At 50.0% G+C, this 20,382-nt stretch overlaps 1 protein-coding gene across 1 annotated transcript; it reads right to left on the bottom strand.

The window, feature by feature from the left end:
- Positions 1 to 8,914: 8,914 nt before the first annotated feature.
- bcl9l (bcl9 like) lies at positions 8,915 to 19,759 on the bottom strand. The gene is given in 4 exon segments (XM_078533230.1): positions 8,915 to 10,112; positions 11,238 to 11,462; positions 17,448 to 18,951; positions 18,954 to 19,759. Coding segments are annotated over 4 exon segments (3,522 nt in total). The 5' UTR covers positions 19,608 to 19,759; the 3' UTR covers positions 8,915 to 8,973.
- Between the last annotated feature and the right edge of the window lie 623 nt (positions 19,760 to 20,382).

Genomic DNA, 20,382 nt, shown 5'->3' with positions numbered 1-20,382 from the left:
CATCAGCTCCTCCTCTGAGGGTGCCGAGCACTCATCACCTCCCCCCTCCTGCAGTTCCACTCCTCTCTGCCGCACTATGTTATACGAGGCTCAGCATTCTAGGCACGCTTGCAATTACATACTGAAAGCCACCCTCAGATCTGTCCAAGGACCTGAATTGCACTTTCAACAATTCAATGGCTTGTATCAGGAAAAGGCTCCTCACAGGTATCAGGAGCCATGTCCTTAAAGAAGTCTCCTTATCTCCAAGGAGCCACGCGCTAACTCTGTTGGAGGTGTGAATACCTGTGGGAGATGTGACTGCCACAGAATGAAGGCATCGTGGCAACTTACTGGATTTTTTGCACACACCGTCCCTAAAAACTGTTCCTGGGATCACGGACATTGAGGGAGAGGAATCACTTTTGACTGAAGACGACTCCAGGATGGTCTGAGGGTGGCCCTGATGGCCACCTGTGTAAAGTCAATGATTCCTGTACCTGTGGGAATCCAATCACTGCAGCCAATGTAACACTGGGGCCACTGTGTCTGACTGGCCCCATCAGTAACAAAGTGGACGTCAGCAGTGGCCCTGCCAAACATTGCATCAGTCACCTGGAAAATACACTTCTGGGCAGCAGATGGTGAAACCCTGAAGATGTCACCAGTGGATCCCCTAGAAGGGGCCAGAGGTGAAGAAATTCAGGGTTGTGGCGACCTTGGCAACCATTAGCAATGTGTGCCCACCCTGTTCACTGGGGGACTGCAAACACAGCAAAAACCTGCAGTAAAAGCCCAAGCCTCCTGAGGCCTTGCTGCTCTGTCGCGCCCAGGGTGCTGATCTCGAGCGTTACCCGGAACTGTGTGTCCATTCCCTCTAACCTGTGGGGTGACGTGGCTGCAGAGAAGGCAACTGTTGTTGCTGCTTTTGCTGCCAGTGTTGTTCCTCATCAGAAGCTAAAGTAACTCTGCATTAGCTGCTCCCACGCTGCAGTCCTGACAGCAGCAAGTTCAGGTCAAGAAAGTCCAAAGTTCGTGAAACGACTTCCAAAAGTTGGGAATCACCTGTAAAGCAGTGAAACTGACCCTCAGAACGACAACTGTGAGCACAATACTTCCGCATAGACACGGCAGCAGCTACACTGTTTTACTGTTTAAAGGCTTTCCAGCCTGTCAGTTTCATTGATCAATGTTTCCCCCACTGTGCTCTGGCCTTGTTGACCCTGGTGAGTTTTGCACAGCCCGGGAAACCCATGCGCTGGATGTTGAAACCAGAATGCTGGGTCAAAGTTCCAATGATTTGGATATTTAAATATTTATGTGACGACAACTCTACTGGGCTCTCCCTACACCTTGGAACGCACGCTAATAAAAGCGGGAAGTGGGTGGGATTATGTCAGGTTTCCAACATGCTGGCATTTTTCTAGATTGCATCTCCTTATCACTCACCATCTTGGTAGTTAAAATTGAGGGGAGGGGAAATGGGAAAAGAGGGAGGGGTTTTTGGAGAGGGGGGGTTTTGGGAGAGAGTTTGGGGATCTTGGTGCCCATTTGTCCTTCCTTTCTTGTCCAGTATTGCTTGCGCTTAAGATGCTCAATGTTGAGCTATTGATGTTTGGCACATGACAAACAGGATATTATTGAGAAAAGTTGCAACATAAGCCTGGCTGATAGCAACTTGCATTGCAGATGTGAAGGAGATAACATCAAACTGTGGTGGCAGCATCAGAAGACTGGCATATCAGAAAGGTGTTGATCAACAAACTCATTTCCTGGATTGAGAAGACAAAAATTTAAAAAACCTTCATAACAACAGATAATTAACGATCAAAGTCATCCAATTTAGGAGTTTTCATGAACATATTAATATTGCTTTGCTTTTCCCAAAGAATCAAAACCCTAGAATTTTACCTAACATGAATTCTCTCTCTCGCGTGTCAGCCCTGATTAATTTGGTAACACTCTTGCTCTGAGTTGCAAGGCTCTGGCTTCAAGACTCACTCCGCGGCTTGAGCACAGAAATCCAAGTGGTCATACCAGGGCCGTACTGAGGGAGTGCTGCAACGTCAGAGATGCCATCCTTTGTTTGAAACGTTAAACCGAGGTCCCATCTGTCTGCCTGGGCACTGTTTTGAAGAAGAGCAGGGAAGGTGTCCCCGCAACATCCTGACCAATATTTATTCCTCAACCAACATCACAAAAATAAACAGATTATCTGGTCATTACCACATTCCTGTTTGCGGAGTTTACTGTGTGGAAAAATAGCTGCTGAGTTTCTCACAAGAGTGATTATATTTCAAAAAGTACTCCATTGGCTGTTAAGTGCTTTGAGAGGTCTGGTGGTCATGAAAAGTGCTAGGTAAATGCAATTCTTTTTCTCTCTGAACCATTTCTCTCTTGGTCCTACTTCAATTCTGAATTCTGTTTCTGATCGGGCATTCCATGACCCAACGCCTAATAATCCCTGAACCTCCCACCCTCCATCCTTTTGGGGATGATCTTAAATTTCTCCTCACCGTCTCAACGGTCAATGGAAAGTTTCCTTTTTCTCACTCAGCCTATCAGCTTTTTAACCCCACCATGCAATCTTTTTTTAACCTTCTCTGTTTTACGAAAAAAGCCCCAGTTTCTCTCGTCTCTCCTCATAACTGGAGACTTTGATCCCTGAGATTGATTTACAGAATCTCTCGGTGGCCTTGACATACAAAAGAACGGTTCAGACAGGTACAGCATTACACCATTTGTACTCAATGATCCTATGAGCGTAACCTAGATTCCCAATGCTCCTTTTTACAGCTTTCCCAACTTGTGTTCCTATTTTTTACCTATTCAGGGTCTAATATCAGAGGCCCAATAGCCAGATTGACCTGTAACCTATTGGGAATTGGTATTAATTTATATATTGAGCCTACAACCACCCAAACATCTTATTCACACCTCACATACACGTTTACACAAAACCTAAACATTTCATTCATATCTCTCACAAATTCACTGTCTCTCCTGCCTCATATACATTCACACTTGACCACCTCTCAAGAAAGCCAGAATGGAGCCATAAGCAATGACACCCACCCTCTCTTTGCTCCAAAATGGGCACAGACCGAGCCTGGGAAAGCCTCAGCTATTTAGTGGGATCTAATCAGTAGAAAAAAAAACAATCAAAAAGGCTAATGGAATATTGGCCTTAATCTCAAGGGGAGTGGGTTACAAAGTCAGGAAATAACACTTCAGCTGTACAGAGCATTCAGACTCCATCTGGAGTAACTATGTTCAGTTGTGTGCACCACACCTCAGCAAGGAGATACAGTCTTAGAGGGGGTAAAGTGCAGCTTCATCACGAGTTGGGTTGTATAAACTTTGCTCATTTTTGCTTGAATATTGAAGGACAAGGGCCAGATGCATGGGAACACCATCGCCTGCAAGTTCCCCTCCAAGCCACTCACCATCCTGATTTAGAAATATATCGCCGTTCCTTAACTGTCGCTGGGTCAAAATCCTGGAACTCCCTCCCTAACAGCGCCTTGGGTGTACCTATACCACATGGACTGCAGCGGTTCAAGAAGGCAGCTCACCACCACCACCTTTGCAAGGGCAACTAGCGATGGGCAATAAATGCTGGCCCAGCCAGTGACACCCACATCCCGTGAAAGATTTTTTAATAAAATGAATGTGTGATCTAATTAAAGCATTTAAGATGATTACAGGATTTGATAGGGTAGGTTACTATTTCCTCTGATGCAATAACCTTAAAATTGGAGTTTGAGGTGACAGGAGGAAGTGTTTCTGCACACAAAGGGTGATGGAAATCTCAAACACTCCCCCACAAAAATCTGTTGTTTCTTGGGTGGGTGGGTGGGTGGGTGGTGGGGGTTCAACTGAAAATTTCAACCCGAGGTTGATGGATTTTTGATGGGCAAGGATCTAAAAAAAAACAAAAAGGCAGAGAAATGGGGTTATAAGGCCAGCCACAATCTGATAGCAACCCAAAGGGCTGAATGGCCTCCTCCTGTTCCTATAATATCCCCTTTCCAGACAGGGGCTGTCACTGAATTAGCTAAAATCTCCAAAATGTGTTAATTGCAGAATCCCAGCACGCCGATGTTTTCACACACAGGCAGCGTTTGCGGAGAGCGAGGAAAACAGTTATGATTGAAAGATCATCGACCTGAAACATGAATTCTCTTTCTCTGACCACAGCTGCTGTCTGACCTGCTGAGTGTTTCCAGCATTTTCTGTGCATGTCCAGCAACTACAGTACACCGCTTTCGGTAGATGCATTCTCTTGGCGGCTGAAGTACAAAAGGGGTTTCAAAATTTCTTGCCTTCGACTTGGAAACACGCACAAGTATTGCCTTGCACTCCCACGTCACCATGACTCATGATGAGCCCCGTGGGTAGAAGCTGACAGCAATTATTCATTTTTTTACAACTCCAGGGCCACTGACACTTAATGTCAGTTGGAGGAAAAACTGTAGATTCCTTTCTCAACGTGAACGGTGTAATAGAAAAAACATCTAGAAACTGAATATATAATAAACAGTAGTCAGCATGGATTCCAAAAGGTCATACTTGAAGCAACTTATTACATTATTTGAAATAGTAACAGAAAGGGTAGATAAGGGTAATGCAGTAGACCCAATACATTTAGATTGACAAAAGGTCTTCGCTAAGGTGTCATGTTGTGACTAAGATCAGAACCTGTTCAGTCAGGGAACAAGCTGCAGCAGACAGGACAGCAAGTTACAAACAGAAAGCACAGGGTAGAGATGAAGGGGAGTTACTCAGACTGAGAATGGTGGGACGTGGCATTCTACCAGGATCAGCTCTGAGATCACTTTGTTTACCATTTGGACTCGGGTGATGGAGACACAATTGCAAAATTTGTGAATGACACCAAATTGGGGGTGGTGGGGAATTAATACAGCTAATATAGAGAACTGTAACAACAACAGCGTACATTTATATAGCACTTCAACTGTGTTTTTTTTATTCATTCACAGGATGTGGGCTTCACTGGCTGGGCCAGCATTTATTGCCCTTGAGAAGGTGGTGGTGAGCTGCCTTCTTGAACCGCTGCAGTCCATGTGGTGGAGGTACACCCACAGTGCTGTTAGGGAGGGAGTTCCAGGATTTTGACCCAGCGACAGTGAAGGAACGGCCGATATATTTCCAAGTCAGGATGGTGAGTGACTTGGAGGGGAACTTCCAGGTGTTGGCAATGAAACATCCAAAGACACTTCACAGGAGCATTATAAACAAAAATTTAACACTGAGCTACGTTAGGTGATATTAGGCCAGAGGCCAAAAACTTGGTCAGAGATGTTTTAAGGAGTGTCTTAATGGAGGAAAGTGAGGTGGAGAGGTGTAGGGAGGGTAATCCAGAGCTTTGGAGCTGGGCAACTGAAGGTGTGGCCATCAATGGTGGATCGATTAAAATCGGGGATGTTCAAGAGGCCAGAATTAGAGGAAGGTTGTGCAGCTGGAGGAGATTACAGAGATAGGGAGCCATTGAAAACATGAATGAGAAGTTTAAAATTGAAGGGCTGCTTAACCAAGAGCCTGTCTAAGTCAGTGGGTGCAGGGGTGAAAGGGGAGCGGCACTTGGGTATGAGTGAGGACATGGGCAGCAGAGCATCAGATGACCAAGTGTCTGGGGGGGTAGAATGTGGGAGGCCCAGCTGGGAAAGTGTTGGACCAGTCAAGACTCGAGTCAGCAAAGGCATGTATGAGGGCAGCAGATTAGCTGAGATAGAGGTGAGTCTGCCAATGTTATGGGAGATGGGAATAGTGATGGTGCATGGAAGCTTATTTTGGGGTCAAATATAATTGAGAATAGTCTGGAAGTATTGGTCAAATGACGCGTTTTGGAAGTTTAGGAGGAAGGGTCAGCTGAGAGAGGTGAGGAGCCACATCCTAATCCTGGGAATGGATGTTTGGAGTGGGAGATAATTTAATCCAGTCACTCAGCGTGCAGTCAAGATTGTGCCATTTTACCTCATTTCCCTGAGAGTTTCCCCAATCTCAGTTTCCTCCTCCTCCTCCAGGAGTTATTTCATTCTCACCCCCCCCACCCCCGACCCCACCACGACCCCTGCTGATTTTCCTTGCCGTTCCCTCGAGGGTTTCCTCATGTTGATTGATCCACCCAGCTCCAGGGATCTTGCGATAAGTCAGAGACGCTGACAGCATTGGTTCTTCTCAATAAAAATCTTTTTCTTACAAAATCAGTTTTTTTAAAATCTGATTTATTTTATGAATGTCTGTATTATATAAACAAAGAAACAAAACCAACCTCTGGACCAAAAGGTGCAAAAAAAAAAGGTTCAAATGATGGATGGACTGTGACAATTAAATCTGTCAGAGAGACCCCTTTCCCAATAAATCCCCGATCCCTCCCTAGACCCTCACCCGAGATTCCCTCCATCCGATCCCCTGGAGACCCCTCCATCAGAGCCCCTTCTCACTACACCCCTGAAAGTCTGCCCCCAGGTCTCCCTATGAAAAACTCCCCTACCGAAAAACCCTACTCTCCACAACCCAACTGTCCCAACTGCAAGCGAATGTCTCGGGCTGAACTCAGAGTCCCTCTCAAGATCCCCCTGAAACACTAGCAGCATTGCCCTGGCAGGTTGGTGTCAGAGGCTGGGGTAAGGAGCAGGGCTTGGATACATGAGCTGCAATTCCACTCCCCGATTAATCGACCGATTGATAATCCTGGGCCACTGACTCACAGGCACCTGTTTCCCCGATTGCCGGATTCTGTCTTAGGATCACTTCCCACCATCTTGTCCAATAAGACCCCTGCATCACTGAGTTAACATTCATCCCCCACCTCCCTGTGCGCGCACACACAGGTGAGTGTCAAGTGCGAGCAATCAGGGAAATTCCCTATCCCGGCCTGATCCAGAAATTAGCCCAGGGACATGGTATACTCTGAATGGCAATGTCCCCATGGGATAACTGTGTTCAGAACATCTGAATTCTCATTTCTGATTGATTAGATCATTTGTAATTGAAACCCGAGCCCGACCGGGGCGGGGGGGGGAGAGAGAAGTGGGTGTGATTTAACTGAGAACCCACCCCTCAAGAGATTGAGGGATCAGGAGCAATGATGATTTAACATCCATCCAATTTTACTCTCAATCGAAGTTATGGGGAGTAATAACTCGCTGAATGTGAAAGGGGTTCTGCCCATTGCCAGGGGCAAGTTAGGGTAACACAGATTAACATTAATAGCGCTACCCCTGTCTGCACACTGCTGCTGGACCAGGGTAGGGAAACATCTTGACTGAGAGGAAGCCATAGGGATATGGCACAGGTCGCCAGTTCTGGGGGGACTTTAATGCTCCCAGACTGAAAGATTAAAGCTGATATTAATGTCACATCCTCGACTTTCAGTGGGTGACTCAGTAATGGCAGCCATCATGTTAAAAGTGGTTTAACTACAAGATGATCTAAGTGAAACTGGAGATTAACCACAATTTAACCCTCAGCTACTGGTGAACCAACAATTCTTTAGAGAGAGGGATTTCTGCAACCAGTCAGATTAGAACGGCCAGACTACCTCCCCACCCCACCCCCAATTAAATGATGGGCAAGGATACAGGGTCACAATGTGAATTCAATGTTTGGACAGTGTGGATCTAGCAGAACAGTCTGACCTTGGTTTACCTGTTATAAAAGCCCACAAGATAGGGTCTCGCTCTCTGTGAGGAGGCTGTGCTCAGGATGGGGAAGAGGAGAAGGAAGCCCCATAACACAAAGTCCCTGAGCCAAACTATCCAGAGTCTGATCAGCTTACTGCCCCTGGTGGTCACTGTAGGATGAGCACTGCCCTCAGTAACTAAAACTGACACAGGTCTGCTGAATGACCACACACGGTGTGTGTGTGTGTGTGTGTGTGTATCTGCTCAGAGTCAAACACTAGCGATGAGAGAAGGCTGGACCTGGGTCACAGCTCGCACACCAACATCCCCCCCCGCCCCACCCAAACAATTCCCCAATTCCGCTGGGGGTGTTTATCTGCATTGCAGCCCTGTGAAAGGGCTGGGGAGAGGGTAAGTGATCAATCCCATACAGCCCAGTAGCCCCTGCCCCCCAGCACTTACCCAACCACCATTATTGCCCCATACGAAGCAGAACCCAGCAGAGGCAGGGCAACACCCATTTCACATTCTGTTACAGGCCATGTCATTGTGAGCGCAGTTTCTTCACTAACCCACAATGACTGAGCCTGTGAGACAGGCAGTGGGTCAGGGAAAGGGAATGGGAGCAGCAAACTCTGGGCCCACAAGTAGAGCCACTGCTGACCCCACCAATTAGATCTCAGAAACCTGCGGACAGCCTTTCAGATGGTGACATTCTGTTCTGGAAGAGGGTCTGCTTCCGGCAATTTCCCTGTCACAGTTCTAGATGGTTCTCTAGCGAAAACACAGAATTACAGGAACCGTAAAAACAAATCACAGACCGAGGCAGAATATATACAGCAATAATAAAATCCCTTTGCGCAAGAGCAGGTGAGGAAACCAAACAAGAGAGAGAGAGGGAGAGAGAGAGGGAGAGAGAGAAAGAGAAGAGAGAGAGAGAGAAAAAGAGAGAGAGAGTGAGAGAAAAAGAGAGAGAGAGTGAGAGAGAGAGAGAGAGAGAGAGTGAGAGAGAGAGAAAGAGAAGAGAGAGAAAGAGAGAGAAAGAAAACAAAATAAAAGTAAATTGAAAACACAAATATCTGGAAGTCTTTCTGTGAAGCTCACTCTGTTAAAAAATATTTTTTGACATTTCCCCCCACCCTGCCCTGTCTTGGTATAAACTCTTTGTCTCCTCGGTTTCTGGCCTCACTTTTCGTAATAAAATTACTTTAATTCCACCCCCCACCCCACCCAGACCCCCACCTCCCAACCCCCCCACCCCCAACTCCACCCCACCTCCCCCCGAACACTCATCACTGTCGCTTCTCAGCTTGCATAAATCTGAATTGTACGAAAAGACAAGAGGCTAGAAGGGGAGGTTGGCAGCGTTTCCAGGTCCTGGGACAAAGGTGATGGGTGCATCTAAAGACATGCTCCTCTGTCTCAACTGCTGAGGGAACATGATGCTTTGGTGGGGTGTTGTTCCAAGTACACCCACCTGGGGAGGCAGCATGTGTCCTGCTTGTCCATACATCTCTCCCGACAGCGAGAGGCTCCTCTGTTTGGTCTGCAGCATCATGTTCTGTTGCTGTGGAGACATGAGGACCTGGTGCAGGCTGTTTCCCATCATGCCGTGTTGAGTGGGCATGCCTGTCCTTCCCATCATGGGTCCTGGTACCTGGCCCGGGTGGAAGATGTGCATGCTCAGGCCCCTTTGCACCTGCTGCTGCTGTCCTGGAAGATTGGGTCTGCTGGGGGGAGCTTGCTCCAACATCATGCTCTGAAGGTTCATGAGGTGGGGGTTGGAAGACGGAGCTTTTGATGCTTGGGAGTCACCCTTTGGGAAATACTGCAGAGTGCTACTTGGCCTCTCAGATGGAATGATGCGCGAGAGATTGAATTCCGGGATGCCGCTGGCTGAGGGTCGGATCACGTCCTGAAGTTCTGGGTCATTGAGGACTGAAGCCACTCCGGACAGCTGGTAGCCATCCCCTCCCGGTCGACTCGATGCATTCTTAACCATCAGGTGCGGAGGAGGAGGGGGCTGTTGTTGCTGCTGCTGAGGAGGTCCTGATCCGGCAGGGACCCCATGTGATGGGACTCCCTCTTCATGTGGCATGGCCATGCCTGAGGGGTACACCTGGTGCATCCCAGAGCCTGGGGACTGCAGGGCATTGTGGGACTGGTGCTGCATCCGCTGGAGGACCATGGGGTTCTGAGGTAGCGTCTGAGGGCCACTGCCAGGCAAGGGGCCACACGGTTGTCCCAGGGAGTCCTGGGGGGGGTGCACCATCATGGGGCTTTGCACAGCCATTCCGGGAGCATGCCCCTCGTGCATCGGGACATTGGGCCCCATCAGGTTGGGGGACGGCATCATGGGGGCTGGAGGTTCGTGCGAGAGGGGCTGCCCCACCATGCTCATCGCCAGCGGGCTGTTGGCAGATCCTGATCCTGGCCCACTCTGCGACACCAGGTGTATCTGTGGATTCTGGGTCCCGCTCAGTCCTGCGGAGGAAATGGAAGAGTCTTGAGTCTTAAGCAATATTCCACGTGCCAAGAATCTCAACAACAACGTGCATTTATACAGCGCCTAAAGGACAGCAGAAACATTCTAAGGCATTTCAATGAGTATTATTAAGAGTCCTTTGGCAGTAGAGATCTTGACAGATCAAGACAGGTATCAGAGAACCGAGGGGCACGTTGGCCCCCCGAACTGGCCTACCCTGCAGCCTGTGCCCCTCCTCCTCTAGAGCCCGCTGTGCAGGCTGGTCGGTGGCCATGGTGAACAGCCTAAAGGAGACTGCCTGGCCTTTCTTTTGCTGAAAATAAAAGGCACTTTTTGCCAAAGCTTTTTGTCTTGGACTCATCAGGACAATTCACAAGAAAATACCAATGTCGGGGAAACAACACATTTACACTGCATGAGAAGAGTGCTGATTGGTCGGCAAGTGGATCTCACTGGTAGAGGCGATGCCATTGAGATTTCACAGTTGATTGCGACTGACAGTTAACTGCCAAGCATTGTTTGAAATTTAAACCAGGCAACTTGACTGATTGGTCAAAACATTACCCTGGGGAGCGAACCAGTGAATGGCTGTCACTTATTTTGTTTAGCTGAAACATTGTACATTGTCCTGCTGAGTGCAAGACAAAAAGCGTCAACAAAAAAAAAGCCTCTTTTTTTCAGCAATACTCGAGAATTATTAAACAAAAATCAACACTAGATCACACAATGAGATTTCGGGACCATAGGCTTGGTAATAGATGTAGGTTTTATGGAGTCTTTTCGAAGAGGCAGAGGGGTCTATGGAGGGAATTCCAGAGCTTGGGGTGAAGGCAGCTGAAGACACAGCCAGCAATGGCGGAGCGATTAGAAAGATCTCACAATTGAAGATTCTGTGGCATTTGTTTGAAGAGCAGAATCCTCACCATTGACAAGGGTTCAATATTTAACCCTCAAACAATGTCACAAAAAGACAGATTATCTGGTCATTATCACATTGCTGTTTGTGGGATCTTGCTTTGCACAAACAGGGACTGCACTTCAGAACACAGCTCATTAGCCGCGGAGGTGCTTTGGGTGAAAGGTGCTATGCAAATGCAATCCTTCTTAGCCTTGAGCTCACTCACCGGGGACACTCGAGGGCTGGATCATTGCCATTGACCGCTCTGGGATCAACTCATCATCGGAGGTGGCGATGGTTTTGATGGCGTCGTGGTACAGAGGAGTAGAACTTGGCATGGCGTACTTGGACATCTGCGACATCATGAGTGAGAGTGGGTTCTGGGAAGGTGTTGACTCGGGGGAGTTGTAAGGCAGGGTGGGACCAGGGCGAGGAGCAGAGGGTATCGGTCCTGGAGGCCAGAGAGGAGACAAAACATGGTTACAATAATATTCACCCCCAACCAAACTGGAAAAATTATATAAAAATAAGGGAGCAGATTACCAGGCACTCTCTCCAGCATATTTATGTTTATTCATTTCCTCCCCATAAAAATCCTGACTCTCACTGGGGTACGGGTTCCACATACACTGACTCTCACTGGGGTACGGGTTCCACACACACTGACTCTCACTGGGGTACGGGTCCCACACACACTGACTCTCACTGGGGTACGGGTTCCACACACACTGACTCTCACTGGGGTACGGGTCGCACACACACTGACTCTCATTGGGGTACGGGTCCCACACACACTGACTCTCACTGGGGTACGGGTCCCACACACACTGACTCTCACTGGGGTACGGGTCCCACACACACTGACTCTCACTGGGGTATGGGTTCCACACACACTGACTCTCACTGGGGTACGCGTTCCACACACACTGACTCTCACTGGGGTACGGGTCCCACACACACTGACTCTCACTGGGGTATGGGTTCCACACACACTGACTCTCACTGGGGTCCAGTTCCACACACACTGACTCTCACTAGGGTATGGGTCTCACACACACTGACTCTCACTGGGGTACGGGTCCCACACACACTGACTCTCACTGGGGTCCAGTTCCACACACACTGACTCTCACTGGGGTATGGGTCTCACACACACTGACTCTCACTGGGGTACGGGTCCCACACACACTGACTCTCACTGGGGTACAGTTCCACACACACTGACTCTCACTGGGGTATGGGTCCCACACACACTGACTCTCACTGGGGTATGGGTTCCACACACACTGACTCTCACTGGGGTACGCGTCCCACACACACTGACTCTCACTGGGGTCCAGTTCCACACACACTGACTCTCACTGGGGTATGGGTCTCACACACACTGACTCTCACTGGGGTACGGGTCCCACACACACTGACTCTCACTGGGGTACGGGTCCCACACACACTGACTCTTACTGGGGTATGGGTTCCACACACACTGACTCTCACTGGGGTACGCGTCCCACACACACTGACTCTCACTAGGGTATGGGTCTCACACACACTGACTCTCACTGGGGTACGGGTCCCACACACACTGACTCTCACTGGGGTCCAGTTCCACACACACTGACTCTCACTGGGGTATGGGTCTCACACACACTGACTCTCACTGGGGTACGGGTCCCACACACACTGACTCTCACTGGGGTACGCGTCCCACACACACTGACTCTCACTGGGCTCCAGTTCCACACACACTGACTCTCACTGGGGTATGGGTCTCACACACACTGACTCTCACTGGGGTACGGGTCCCACACACACACTGACTCTCACTGGGGTACGGGTCCCACACACACTGACTCTCACTGGGGTCCAGTTCCACACACACTGACTCTCACTGGGGTACGGGTCCCACACACACTGACTCTCACTGGGGTACGGGTCTCACACACACTGACTCTCACTGGGGTACGGGTCCCACACACACACTGACTCTCACTGGGGTACGGGTCCCACACACACTGACTCTCACTGGGGTACGGGTCCCACACATACTGACTCTCACTGGGGTACGGGTCCCACACACACTGACTCTCACTGGAACCAGTGAATGGCTGTCACTTATTTTGTTTAGCTGAAACGTTGCAAATTGTCCTGCTGAGTGTAAGACAAAAAACTTCAACAAAAAAAATGCCTCTTTTTGTCAGCAATACTCGAGAATTATTAAACAAAAATCAACACTGAGTCACACAATGAGATTTTAGGACCATAGACTTAGTCATAGATGTAGGTTTTATGGAGTCTTTTCGAAGAGACAGAGGGGTCTATGGAGGGAATTCCAGAGCTTGGGATGAAGGCAGCTGAAGACACAGCCAGCAATGGCGGAGCGATTAGAAAGATCTCACAATTGAAGATTCCGTGCCATTTGTTCGAATTCATGAATTAGTGACTGGAAATTCAGAATGTTTTCATTATTAAAGGAACGTGAAACAAACTGGGGTAAATCGAGAGCGGGAGATTCATGTCAGACAGCTCTCTGCCTGTTTGTAGGGGTGTGAAGATGAACACACAGGGCAGGGCTGTGTGAAGTTTAACAATGTGACTTGTCCCGCAGGTTTTAGAGAAGGAAATAGCAGTAACATTTTCTGAATGTGGTCACATTGTGAAAAATAAATAGTCTGTTTACCTGGAAATCAAGGAAACAAGATCACTGAGAATGAAGAACACAGCTCCAATATTAGCTGCACTGAGTGCCCCACACACTGAGCCACTCTCAGGTAGCTCGTGTCAGTCACACAGTTGCCGTGGTTGTGATGGTTTGGGTGGGTGGATGGGTGGGATGGGTGTGTATATTGGTGGGGGTGGGGCTTGTGAATCCACCAGTCTTTTGATTGTTCCCAATCTAGGAACCTCTGGAACATTCTTGGTTGGGAGAGGACAGGAAGTGGGTGAAACATGACTCTCCGCATCCCTGGTCAGCTGCCGGATAACCGAGGGGCCTGTAACCGAGGGGCCTGTAACCGAGGGGCCTGTAACCTCTGGAAACACACTTCACCGGAAGACAAATTAGCATCAGGGCAGAGAGAGAAAATCTGAAATATATCGAAGAATTGAACAGGGGAGACTAGAAATGAGGGACTGTCACCCAGTGACCTTCAACAGCTTTTATCATGAATCAGTCAAAGCAAACACAATGTTTCTCCCTTGTTTGGCCCCAGCTGTGTCTGGGGAAATTCCAGAACAATCCCAGAGGATTGGCAAACAGGTGTCTGTCAGGCTGGTCAGGGTGCCCTCTGGGTCGGGTCAGGGTGAAGAAATAAATAAAGAGGGAGAAGATTAAATATGAGGGTAAACTAGCCAGTAATGTAAAAGAAGATTGCAAGAGTTTTTTTAGATATATAAAGGGTAAGAGAGAGGCAAAAGTGGACATTGGGCCGCTGGAAAATGACGCTGGAGAAGTAGTAGTGGGGAACAAAGAAATGGCGGAGGAACTGAATAGGTACTTTGCATCAGTCTTCACAGTGGAAGACACGAGTAACATCCCCAAAGTTCAAGAGAGTCAGGGGGCAGAGGTGAGTATGGTGGCCATTACCAAGGAGAAGGTGCTAGGAAAACTGAAAGGTCTGAAGGTGGATAAATCACTTGGACCAGATGGATTACACCCCAGAGTTCTGAAGGAGATAGCTGAAGAGATAGTGGAGGCGTTAGTAGTGATCTTTCAGGAATCACTGGAGTCAGGGAGGGTCCCAGAGGACTGGAAAATCGCTAATGTAACCCCCCTGTTTAAGAAGGGAGTGAGGCAAAAGATGGGAAATTACAGGCCGATTAGCCTGACCTCGGTCATTGGTAAGATTTTAAAGTCCATTATTAAGGATGAGATTTCAGAATACTTGGAAGTGCATGGTAAAATAGAGCAAAGTCAGCATGGTTTCATCAAGGGGAGGTCATTCCTGACAAATCTGTTAGAATTCTTTGAGGAGGTAACGAATAGGTTAGACAAAGGACAGCCAATGGATGTTATATACTTGGACTTCCAGAAGGCCTTTGACAAGGTGCCGCACAGGAGGCTGCTCAGTAAGATAAGAGCCCATGGTGTTAGAGGCAAGGTACTAGCATGGATAGAAGATTGGCTGTCTGGCAGGAGGCAGAGAGTGGGGATAAGGGGGTCCTTCTCAGGATGGCGGCCGGTGACTAGTGGAGTTCCGCAGGGGTCAGTGTTGGGACCACAACTTTTCACTTTATACATTAATGATCTAGATGAAGGAACTGAGGGCATCCTGGCTAAGTTTGCAGATGATACAAAGATAGGTGGAGGGACAGGTAGTATTGAGGAGGCGGGGAGGCTGCAGAAGGATTTAGACAGGTTAGGAGAATGGGCAAAGAAGTGGCAGATGGAATACAACGTGGGGAAGTGTGAGGTCATGCACTTTGGTAGGAAGAATAGAGGCATGGACTATTTTCTAAATGGGGAGAGAATTCAGAAATCTGGAGTGCAAAGGGACTTGGGAGTCCTAGTCCAGGATTCTCTTAAGGTTAATTTGCAGGTTGAGTCGGTAGTTAGGAAGGCAAATGCAATGTTGGCATTTATTTGGAGAGGACCAGAATATAAAAACAGGGATGTGCTGCTGAGGCTTTATAAGGCTCTGGTCAGACCACATTTAGAATATTGAGAGCAATTTTGGGCCCCGTATCTCAGGAAGGATGTGCTGGCCCTGGAGAGGGTCCAGAGGAGGTTCACGAGAATGATCCCAGGAATGAAAGGCTTAACATATGAGGAACGTTTGAGGACTCTGGGTCTATACTCGATGGAGTTTAGAAGGATGAGGGGGGGATCTGATTGAAACTTACAGAATACTGAAAGGCCTGGATAGAGTGGACGTGGGGAAGATGTTTCCATTAGTAGGAGAGACTAGGACCCAAGGGCACAGCCTCAGAGTAAAGGGAAGACCTTTTAGAATAGAGATGAGGAGAAACTTCTTTAGCCAGAGAGTGGTGAATCTATGGAATTCATTGCCACAGAAGGTTGTGGAGGCCAGGTCATTGAGTGTATTTAAGACCGAGATAGATAGGTTCTTGATTGGTAAGGGGAACAAAGGTTACGGGGAGAAGGCGGGAGAATGGGGTTGAGAAACTTATCAGCCATGATTGAATGGTGGAGCAGACTTGATGGGCCGAATGGCCTAATTTCTGCTCCTATGTCTTATGGGTGCTGGACTGGGCGGGGTCAGGGCGCTGGATCGGGTCAGGGGGCTGGGACGGGATGGGTCAGGGGGCCCTGTGGGACGGGTCAGGGGGCCCTGTGGGACGGGTCAGGGGGCCCTGTGGGACGGGTCAGGGGGCCCTGTGGGACGGGTCAGGGGGCCCTGTGGGACGGGTCAGGGGGCCCTGTGGGACGGGTCAGGGGGCCCTGTGGGACGGGTCAGGGGGCCCTGTGGGACGGGTCAGTAGCACTCAGGTTATGGAGAGTGCAACAACTTTAGTGGGAGGCAGCACCATCTAGTGGGCACAGCCATAAACTGACACCAAAAGCCTGGTTGCTGACAGCAGCGAGCGAGCCTCTGGTACCTTTCTGAACACATGAACACTCGCACCCTCGCACACTCACACCCTCGCACACTCACACCCTCACACCCTCGCACACTCACACCCTCGCACACTCACACCCTCGCACACACACACCCTCGCACACTCACACCCTCGCACACACACACCCTCGCACACACACACCCTCGCACACTCACACCCTCGCACACTCACACCCCCCCTCAGTCCAACCGAGAACCAGCAACCACATAAAGGAAATCACAGGAGTTGATGCGGAGAAGATATTTCCACTTGTGAGGAAACCAAATCTAGAACCGTTGATGTAGGATAGTCACTGTTACATCCAGTCGGTAATTCAGGTGAAACTCCTTTACCCAGGAAACGTGGAACTCAATACCGTAGGGAACAGTTGAGGTGAAAAGAATCGGGTAGAGGGGAGGCTAGATAAACACAGGAGGGAGAAAGGAAGGATAGGGTGAGATGAAGGAGGGTGGGAGGAGGCTGATGTGAAAGCGTATGGGATAAAGTGGGTAATGGAGTATGGGGTTGGGTCACAGATCAGCCACGATCTAATTGGTCTGAGGGCCGGATAGGCTGAAGCTTTGCTGTAAATCCTTTGTACTGAATATACAAGACTTCACATCTAAGTGCATGTGGGGGAGGCAGGGTGGGTGGGGGGAAATCATTTGAGAAAACCATTTGACGAAATGTACAAAACTCTTCTAAAGTCATCAAGCTAAACATTAACTCCTTTTCTCTCTTTACCGATGCTGCCAGACCTGACAGCTACTTCCAGCATTTTCTATTTGTATTTCGGATTTCCAGCATTCGCAGTACGTGTGTTTCACTTTTAGATAAAAGTGTGTTTCTTTTCTGGGTGACACTGAGTCCCTTTCCTTACCTTGCTCAATGTTTCCCATTGGGGCAGAAGAGTTCAGGCCCATCGTCTGTTTGCCCTGGCTGATTACAGGGCTGGGGAGGGTGGTCTTGGGGGACGAGGTCCATCCAGGAGAAGCGACAGACATGGGCGGTGATTTGAGGCGGCTGGGGGAGCTGGCCGGAGAGCGGACAGGAAGCGAGGAGCTCATGACCTGGGGAGACTTGATGGGAGCCGAGGCATTGGCGGAGGTTAAACTGGCCAGCTGAGACGGGGTCTGGGGGGATTTGAGATTGGCTGAAGGAGAACTGACCAGCGGCGAGTGAACCTGGCTGATGGTTGGTGACTTGAGGTGACCCATTCCAGGAGAGTTCATCTGACTGATGTTGATAGTGAGGTCTGAGGGCCTGCGGCCCAGTCCCCTCTGGGCCCCTGGAAGCATTGTTCCCACGTTACTGTGGCTATTGGATTGATTGGAAGTTGGAGCCATTTGCATGTGGCTCAGTCTGGCTGTGCCACTCATGCTGGTTATAGGCATCGGGCCTTGTTCAGGGCTGAACATCTCTCCAGGATTCCCCATGTTATTGCCTTCTTGGGACATGCTGGAATATTGTCCCTGAGCACCTGGAAAACCTTGCTGTGCGTGATTTGGGAACTGTGACTGCGGCAACATTTTCTGAGGGTCACCCATCATCACGTTGCCATTCTGCGCTCTGACCCTCGCCATCTCTTCCGGGGTCAAAACCTGATGTGACATCATTTCCTGTGCCCTCATTTTCTGTGACATCATCATCTGTTGCTGGGGAGTCATCTGGACATTAAGATTCATGTTCATGTTCATATTGACATTCATGTTCATATTGACATTTCCAGGGCCCATTGATGAGTCCATATCGCGCATGGGTCCTGTCTGCCCTAAGGGGGGGCTCAACATACCCCTCGTCCCAACAAAGTCCAACCCCATTGGGTTTGCACTTACATTATCCCCAGGCAACTGGCCAGGAAACATTCCTGGCTCCATCTGTCTCTGAGCCTGCATCATTCTCTCCATCTCCATGCCCTGGGACATGCCACCCATGCTGCTGGTGTTGTTCAGGCCAAGCGGGCGCTGCATCCCCATCGACCTCTTTTCCATCAACTGCTGCCTCAACAACTCTTCCCTGGCCCTTGGGTTCATGAAGCGCTCGGGGTCTCCCTGGCCAGAATGGAACGGCATACCTCCCTGAGGGAAGTTCCCTCCCCCTGCCATGGGAGGGATGTCATCAGGCCAAGCCATTCCGGGCCGTACAGGTCTCTGCATCGGGTTCATGGTCCCCAAAGCCTCCATCGGGATGTTCTGCATCCCTGCATATCCGCTCACCCTCTGCATTTGATTGGTGGGGAACCGAGGTCCAGAGAAAGGGGCAGTTCCGCGGGGCTGTATCGAATCGGAGACCTCCATGGGACCCGTGAAACGGTTCCCCATTCCTGATGGCCACTGGTCTCCAGCCTTGCTGTGATAGGGAGGGGGTGGTCCTCTAACCATCATCCCCCCATCGGCCTCTGCATCATTATTTCCTGCATTGTCCTTTGTTGAACCACAGCTTGCTCCTGCTTCCTCCTTTTCTCCTCATAAAAGTCCTCCTGAAGCTTCCTCCAGGCTATCTGTTCGGGAGTTAGATTCTCTTGGCTAACCTGGTTCATCATCATGCCCACTTGCTGGCCCATAGGGTCACGTTGCATTATCTCCTGATGGTGCATTGCTTCGTGCTCCAGATTTGCCCCCTCAACTCCAGCCAGAGTCTGTGTCTGGGAAATCATGGACTGTAAAGGCTCCTCCGGTTTCTTCATGACCTGTTGTCCATCCCCTTGTCCATTTGGGCCACAGTTGCCTTTCATGGAAAACTCGCTCTCGCTGCTCCGTAATAAGAGCCTTTCGATATCTCTCAGAGTCTGTAAGGAACGTTCTCGATGCTCCAACTGCTCTTTGGACAACCCCTCAGTGTTGGGGTGAAGGTTCATGACCAATGAACCATTCCCATTTGCATGGTCAGCCTCTCCACTTCCTCCATTAGCTGGATCTCCAACCGGGATGCCCGGCATGGGGTTGCTGGCTGTGTTGACAAGGCTGGGGTGACTGTTCCCTGGCTGTGTCCCAGAGCCACCGTTACTCTCCATCGACTTGGGCCCGAGGTCTGAGTGCATGGGCTCCGCTCCAGGTGCCCCCTCCTGGGGCAGGGAGCTGGGGGGTTGTAGGCTCTGCTGTTGAGACTGGCTCTGGGACTGAGGAGTGCGGGCGGGAGGTGTGCTCAGTGACAGCTGCTCTTGGAGTCCAGATCCTTTCGAAAGGGCAACGGAGGCCTAGGGGTGAGAGAGAGCGAGCCAGAGCGAGAAGGAGAGAGAGAGAGCGAGGGGGGGAGAGAGAGGCAGAGAGAGAGGGCGAGAGGGAGAGAGAGAGGGCGAGAGGGAGAGAGAGAGAGGGCGAGGGGGAGAGAGGGCGAGAGGGAGAGAGAGAGGGCGAGAGGGAGAGAGAGAGGGCGAGAGGGAGAGAGAGAGGGCGAGAGGGAGAGAGAGAGCGAGGGGGAGAGAGAGAGAGAGAGAGGGAGAGAGAGAGGGCGAGAGGGAGAGAGGGCGAGAGGGAGAGAGGGCGAGAGGGAGAGAGAGAGGGCGAGAGGGAGAGAGAGAGGGCGAGAGGGAGAGAGAGAGGGCGAGAGGGAGAGAGAGAGGGCGAGAGGGAGAGAGAGAGGGCGAGAGGGAGAGAGAGAGGGCGAGAGGGAGAGAGAGAGGGCGAGAGGGAGAGAGAGAGGGCGAGAGGGAGAGAGAGAGGGCAAGAGGGAGAGAGAGAGGGCGGGAGGGAGAGAGAGAGGGCGAGAGAGAGGGCGAGAGGGAGAGAGAGAGCGCGAGAGGGAGAGAGAGAGGGCGAGAGGGAGAGAGAGAGGGCGAGAGGGAGAGAGAGAGAGGGCGAGAGAGAGGGCGAGGG

This window comes from Cetorhinus maximus, chromosome 2, assembly GCF_964194155.1.
Source record: "Cetorhinus maximus chromosome 2, sCetMax3.hap1.1, whole genome shotgun sequence".
Classification (NCBI taxonomy): domain Eukaryota; kingdom Metazoa; phylum Chordata; class Chondrichthyes; order Lamniformes; family Cetorhinidae; genus Cetorhinus; species Cetorhinus maximus.
This window is presented reverse-complemented; position numbering and strand designations above follow the sequence as displayed.